General features: G+C 38.1%; 1 protein-coding gene across 1 annotated transcript; it reads right to left on the reverse strand.

Annotated features, from left to right (window-relative positions):
- Window positions 1–3,159: 3,159 nt before the first annotated feature.
- Galphaf (G protein alpha subunit f) lies at window positions 3,160–7,633 on the reverse strand. Its single transcript, XM_018100095.3, has 5 exons — window positions 7,300–7,633; window positions 5,152–5,346; window positions 4,916–5,084; window positions 4,063–4,160; window positions 3,160–3,994 (listed from the first exon to the last, which is right to left on the reverse strand). Exons 1-5 carry the CDS (start codon window positions 7,308–7,310, stop codon window positions 3,286–3,288), a joined length of 1,182 nt encoding a protein of 393 aa, XP_017955584.1. The 5' UTR covers window positions 7,311–7,633; the 3' UTR covers window positions 3,160–3,285.

Below are 7,633 nucleotides of genomic sequence, written 5' to 3' on the forward strand. Positions count from 1 at the left end.
GGCTTGAAAAAATGTTTAAAGAAATTAACTGGATTATATAATGGCCACACAGCGAAACACTGAGAGCAGCAGCAGCAGCAGCAGCAGCACCAGCGGCAGCAGCAGCAGAGGCTGAAGCTGTCCAAAGCCGAATCCGAAATGCAATTTGATCGGTTGCTGTTGGTGTTGCTGTTGCTGCTGCTGCTGCATGGCAGCGAACAAGTTTTTTTTAGAAAACCGAAAGTGCGCATGTAGACAGGCAAACCTTTTGGCCAGACTAGGCTGTTAGCCTGCCCAAGTCCAAGTCAACAGCAATCAAAGGTAGCGGCACAAAATGTTGTTGTTGTTGTTGTTGCTGCTGCTGCTGTTATTGCTATTGAGTAATCTCAGTCAGTTGGTCAGTTGGTGAGCCACTGAGTCAGTTGCTTAGCTGGATAGTTGTCTTAAATCGAGCTGTTTTTTTAGCTTAGCGGTTTTTTTTTTTTGCCTTTTCATGCCTTTTTCACTTTGTTTATTTCACTGATTTGCTGAGCTGTAGACATATTAATGATTAGGCTCATTGAAAGACATCGAAACTCATTGCTCATGGCAAAAATTTGCATTTTCATGGCGCCCATTTCCAACAGCAGCAGCCACAGCAACAACACTAGCTCGAACCTTGAAAATTAATGCTTTGCTCTTATGTTTATTGCTTGTTGTTGTTGTTGTTGCTGCTGCTGCTGCTGCTGCCGCTGCTGCTACTTCTGTTATTAGATGCTACAGCTAATGATGTTGTTGATGCACATAAAGTTTGGAGCAAATGAAAAATGAAAAACAAATCTCGAATCGTCATCCGCTTGGAAACATGTTTGCTGAGCTCTCCGCATATTATTGCTTGATTGAAATTTAAGTTCGATGTAAGACAATTGCATTAGCTGGGCGTTGAGGTCGAGTTGTTTTTTGTATTTTGTTTTTGTGTTTTTATTTATTTTGAAAAGAGGAAAAGCGAAAAGCGTTGGCTCTTTTATTGTCATAACCTTTTGTTTCGCGGCCATACGAAATGTGTTTGGTATTACACAACATTATTTATTTACTTAGCATAGCTAGTAGGTAGATCTCTCAAGCTTCATTCCACGAGCCCTTCAATGTCTAATGAAATTAACATGATATAAAAAAAAATAGGCTAGTTAGTGTCTTAAATTCAGATACTAAGCAGTGTAAAAATGGTATATGTCTGTTAATTTACTGGAATTAAGAGCGCGATTTCAATGACAATTGATGAACTTTGGTAATTGAAATATCATGCGTTTTCTTAAGTTTAACTAGTTTTATAGCCTGTTTATCTGTATCTAAGACAACTAATTGTTTTTGCTCTAGTTTTAGTTGGAGCTCCACCGGATTTTCACCACATTTTTGCCATTAACAGTTTTTGTTTGGTTTCAGTTGTTCACCCATTTTTTTCCTACAGGCTTCGACCTTCAAGGCCGGTTTCAAAGCAGCTGATCGACCTACTCAACGGCTTATAAACATTTTTTCTACTTTTTTTCACACACTTGTGCGCCTTGTGTAATGTGCGCACTCATCGTTGGCACGTTTTTTAATATATATGTGTATATATAACTTTATATATATTCATTTATATTTTTATATATATTTTGCCTGTATTCACATACATATTTTCGCGCTCATAACGAGTTTACAACAGAAACTTCGTCCAATTGCTCCACATGGCCATAAAGATGCCGCCGCTCAAATGTGAACAATAATAGTTTTTAATAAACACATTACAGCGCACTACAGCAACTGAAGCAACTGAAGTAAGCGAGCCAACTTTGAAAGATAGACAATAACAATGACAATAGGAATTCGCAACAACTTCAATAAGACATAAAACTAAGCTCTTTCGAGTTAGGGAGACCTTTTTCGAAATGCCACAAGTTTGATTGGCAACAGTCTTTACCGTCTTTTTTTGTAAACAATAATTACAACGGTACAAAGATTTTAGGTCTATACCTTAATTATCTTACCAAAAAGGGCTTCTCTTTTCATCTTCTTCTACTTCTAATTAAGCTTAGCTTCTAGCATTATCTAAATGTCTAGAAATGGAATTCGTGAAGTCAAAGTTGATCTTGCCAAAAATATATAAAAAAGAGGTTGTGCTCATCGAATTTGGCTAAAACATTTTTGCATAAGTTTTTGAGCATGTACAGAGTAAGAACGTAATTTATTATGTCTTTTTTTTTGGCAATAGCAGTGGGCGTTAAGCAACTTAGCAACAAAAGCCAGCAAACATCGCTACAATTTACATTTATGTTTACTTAAAACGCAAAAAAACATGTTTAATTAAGCGGCATACAACATAGGTAGTCATTGCGAATGTACACTGGCAAACAATTGGGGTTTTGGTTTACCCGTTGACATTAGCACTTGCCACTGCATTGTTTAATTGTTATTGTTGGGTTTCAACAACGGTCTCTCGGTTGTAATTGCACAAGATAATTCCAAATTTTCTTGTTTCTTTGTTTCTTTTTTTTTCTTTTAATTTTCCGTCTTATTTCTTGTATACTCACAACAGTGTAATTAAAAAGCTTACCTAATTGATTTTAGTTTTTAGCAGGCAACAGACGTTGATTTTCCGTTAACGCACGAGATTGAATTTCGGCAAAAACCACAAAACAAAACAAAATAAATCTCGTAAAACCACTTTGGAAACGTCTGCAGCTGACAAAAGTTCGAAGCAGAATCAAACAAAAGCGAAAAAATCGCCAACCTAGGGTACAATAAGCCAGGCTTAAAAATACTCGTCTGCTTAACAGAGTTGGCCTAATGGCTGTTAAATCAATGTTTAATACTTTTAAAATCCTATATATTTGTTTAAGTATAAAGCAATAAAGAAATAATTCATTTTCTTTTTTTTTTCAATGAGAAATAGAAGTAGTCAATTAATTCATTTATAAACAAAAAATTAAAATTGGCGCTTAGCACCGAGCAAAATAAACTCAAAAGGTCGTGATTTGGCTATCGAATTTATCGAGAAGCTCGTGTCCACATTTAATGCTGCAAAGCTCGCAATCGAGCTTTTTGTGCTCTTATACAGCACTGTTATTTAAATGGGATAAAGAAAAACTTGTTTGTTTTTTTGTCTGAGTGGTTGGTATTTTCTGTATTTTCTTATAAATAAATTATAAATATATGTGTAGATTAAAGCTGCTAATAGTGTAATCTGTAATTTTACATTTATATATGAATATGGTGCTTAAAATATAAATTATAGCATAGAAAATCACAGTTGGTAAAGGATACTCTTTACTGAGAATTATTTGCTCATTAGAAGAGTGAAGAGCCGGCCATATTTATGTTTTCAGATAAAATCATTTGTTGCACATCGCTGAACACATCACGAATGCATCGCGTATCTGTTGCAACAGTGAAATGGTAATAGCACTCTCTCTCTGAGTAACTGACGTCGCATTGGTTGCGAGAGTTGCGCTTGAACTTCTCATGAGTGATGTCAATCATCTTTTGTTTGATGAACATTTTCGTCCAGTCGCACTCATCGAAGCAGCTTTGTTGCTGTTGTGGCCGTTTACTGAACTCCTCGAATTCCGGAAAATAATCCACTATATGCTTGCCGGCACGTATTTTCCGCTCCATAATATCATACTTGTTGAGGAAGACAATGAGGCCGGCGGAGGCGAGGAAGCGATTCTGCCAAACGGCACGGAACAAATTGAGAGCCTCCTGCAGCCGATTCTGTTTGGGATCTTCCCGCAGATTCTGATCGAATTCACTGCAGGAAATGAGAAACAGCACCGCCTGAATGCCTTCAAATACTTGTATCCACTTGTTCCGCTCATCGCGCTGGCCGCCCACATCATACATGCGAAACTCCTGCTCTCCGCCGCCCAGGCTCTTGGGTATGGGCACACGGAAGGTGATTTTCGAGATGCCAGTGGTTACCTTTCTGCTATGCAAAATGTCCTCAGTGCTGGGAATGTACTCTTCCTCAGATATTCTCGCAAAGTTATCAAGGAAACTGTAGAGGATGCGAAAAAGCAGTTATTAACACAGAGTTCTGCTTGGGCATTGGCTAAAAGAACTTACTATTTGGCACTATCAAGCAGAGGGAATTCATTCGAGCGATCATAGCAGGCGCGTATGCCCACATCATTCCAGAGTGTCACAACATGGTCACAGTACTCCTGCAATAAATGTATAAGATAATCCAAAATCAGTTTCAATGTTGCGATTGTGATTCATTTGCTTTTGGACAAGGGGAGAAAAACCAAAAACCAACTTCAACAAATTGTTGAATATACTGACTGGCATTTATCTTATCGATCAATGTTTATCGATTGCTCGCCTCTGGTGGCACTGGCTATATAAATTGATTGACCGGCTGCCAAAAATGTGACTAACTCTTTCTACACTTTCCCACCAACTGCAGGTCTTTCGTTCCCAGGAAGTGTTTAATGGAAAAAAAAGACAAACAAAAAAACACTTGTAGGAAAGTTTTTAAGCAACTCATTTAGTTAATGACATTGCAATCAATCAAATCACACTGTCTGATAACAACTGCCGATCGCACAACGAATTGCTCTTCGATCAATTGACACATATGTATGCACATATGTACATACATACATATGTATGTACATGGAAATGGGAATGAAAATAATACCGCAATAGAAATAAGAGATAACTCCCCTGTTGAAGGAGCAAGTATTAGTGTTTTGTGTTGTTTTGTTGGTGGTCAAAACGTGGCGCTTTGACGCAAGTTTCGAGTGTATGGAAAATCACTTTTCGTTGATTGTGCGGCTCAAGAACTAACGAAATTCTAACTGCGACAGCGTTTGAAGTGTGTTGCGTGGGATAAGATACTGGCAGAGCCGTTAGCTTTAGGTGGGATTATTAAACTGCTGTCACACTCACACATACGTCTATGGTTATAACTCACCTCTGTAAAGTACTCCGGCGCCTCGGCTGGTAGGGACAGGATATAGTGAGCACTGCGTTCGCTTGTGACACTGCCAAAACGCAAGCCCAGCAGCTCCATCTGCAGCACCAGCTGCTTTATTGAGTCATGGATGTTCTGATAGATCTCGGGTATCTTTTCGCGACGTTCACTAAAGTGAGGATGAAGACTTTATAACGACCGTTCACTCGACTGGGTCAAAGTTAGGCTTCACTTACTCGTCTGTGAATCCGTTGATATGCAGTATACGCATCTGCTTAATGATCGTTGTCTTGCCTGACTCGGCGGTGCCTAGCAGCAGGATCTTAACCGTCGTATCCTTGAAGTTGGAGGACATGTCAGTGATCATATGATGATGCAATTCCTCTTTCTGCCGCGTTGATTGCTTTGGGTTGCGCAAACAGCGCAAAAGTCTGCAATGCAAACAGAAAATGGAAAATGAAATATTTACTTACATAGATGACTTCCAAAGAAAATAACCGCAAAGGTCTAATTAGCTATTTATAGAAGTGGGCGAATGTTTGCAATCTCGATACGCTTTTTCTAAATTAAAGAGCACACATTTATTTAGCTCTGATGTATGTTTAATTAAAAGCACACACACACACACTCGCACATCGACCCACTCCCTATAGATACAGAATACGCAATAGATAAAACCGAGCACAGAGCACCGATTGTGCTATACAGTCAGAAAAAAAGAGGGAAAGCTTGTCTGGCTGGCGCGTTGTCTCGGTCTGCTTGTTTCTAGATGCTACACCAATTGGCAATTTCAGGGAGTACAAACATTAATTAGCTGCAACTATTTGCGCTGCTAATTGGCGCGCTGATCGAACCCAGATCGGGCCGAGAAGGCACGTGTCGTGTCTCTTTTATCTACGACACCAACCACTTAGCCGAGACACAGCCCCTAATTGTTGCATATTGTAGGAGGAGTCTGGGCTAAGGACTGTCATAAATATTATGGACTTTGCTTTGAACAATTTGCTGGTCAATTGACTAATCATTCACAAAACAAATGAATCAAGTGCCAGGCGAACAGGGGCGCCGCAGAGAGTTCATTTGCAGAATTTATAACGCCAATTGGCAATTGACAAAATAAAAGCAAAATTATAAAAAGTTATGGGACTCGCCAATGGCTGGCCAACTGCACCGTACCAGTGGCCACGCCCTCTAGTAGGCTGTTATCAAGTGTCGGGCGCCCCAACAATACTCGAGATAGCACAATAACTTATCAGGCAACTGGTATCAACTTTACTGCCGGCGCTCAGCTCTCTCGCCTTGTGCTCCACATAATATTAATAATGATAATGATGAAGCTAGCCTTTGGGGCATGTCTTATTCACTGAAAGTCTGTCTGTTTAACTGTCACCTATGTTTACTATTTAAACGGAACCATAACCTATCCCCCATTCATCTACGCACTCTGCCTAATATACCGAATGGTGAGTCAGCCCAGCGAATGAATTAGAATTCTTTTCTATGTTATTATTTATCTTTATAGCCAGGAAATTGATGACTTTTTGCTTTAGCTAGCCTTACATTTATGACTATAATCTTGAATACTGTCCGTTGAACTCTATTACAACATTTAAGCCTAGCAACAGAGCTATTATGCTCAACCATTTGACTATCAGCGACCGCGATTGGTTCCTTATTAACCCAACTAACCAAGTCCCGTGCTAATCTAAAAAGCTATAAAAATTAAGAAACTGTACATTTGACTTAATTATTTTCATGTGCCAATATAGATATTACAAACATTTATATTACTAAAGGTCGTCGATTATAAAGCGAATTAGTTTATTTGATAGACAGGCAGTTGGAGACATTAGAAATATATGTAAATACTTTTAGCTTGACTAAAAAGTCAGATATTTGGAGAGCTTTACTTAAAAATATTAGCTTTCTAACAAGTCAGATAGAGAAACGATAAATAGTTTGCTAAAATACAATTTTAAGTTTCATTTTCAAATTGCTTCAAAAATACTTTATGTGAATGGCAAGTATGATAAATATATAATATGTATGTTTTACACGGGTAATATCTAAAAATAACATAATTCTGTAGGCAAAATCGCTAAACAGTTGCATCATCTTTTAGAAAAAAAAATGTAATGTAATTAGCAACAAAAAGACCTTTAATGATATGAACTACTTATGTAGTATGTAGGTGAAATGTAGGCGGGAAGGGGATAAATTCCATTCCACTGATAGGGCTGATAGCTTTTTTGACATATCACGCTGATACAATTTTGTATGAGCTTATAATTGTCTACTGCAATTCAAAATTTACTTTGAATGGATTTCCTAGTAAAAGTAATCGTAGCTTATCAAACCTTGATCAAAATGGCACGTTTTCTCACCTCAGTTTCATGTTGATCAATGTTTCTTCAATCTTGATTGCTTAAGTTTCTTTAGCTTTTATTGCTTGTTGTAATTTTATTTGTTTATACTGTTTCTCCTTCTCTTTTCTTATTGCACACGATTCACTTGAATACTTTGAATTCTTTAGATTGTTGACAGTTTATGTTTATGCCAGAGTTGGTCTTTGTTTTGATAGCACTCGACGGATGATCTTCATATGGCTGTCCATTTAGCTAGAGTTTTTATTTCACTTTCAGTTGAAGAGCTCCGCACGACACGTCTAACGTTCTTTTCTGGTGTCACAGTACTGGAACTCCGAGCGAATGGTCTTTT

Source organism: Drosophila navojoa, chromosome 4, assembly GCF_054131105.1.
Source record: "Drosophila navojoa isolate 15081-1374.11 chromosome 4, UAZ_NAV_1.0, whole genome shotgun sequence".
NCBI lineage: Eukaryota > Metazoa > Arthropoda > Insecta > Diptera > Drosophilidae > Drosophila > Drosophila navojoa.

What these genes read in the sequence shown, in the direction of transcription:
- Galphaf (XM_018100095.3), bottom strand. An exon ending in CGCCGGAGTACTTTACAGAG is followed by an intron (nt 4,161 to 4,915) that starts GTGAGTTATAAC and finishes CATTTATTGCAG; the next exon opens with GAGTACTGTGACCATGTTGT. An exon ending in CTGCTTGATAGTGCCAAATA is followed by an intron (nt 3,995 to 4,062) that starts GTAAGTTCTTTT and finishes CATCCTCTACAG; the next exon opens with TTTCCTTGATAACTTTGCGA.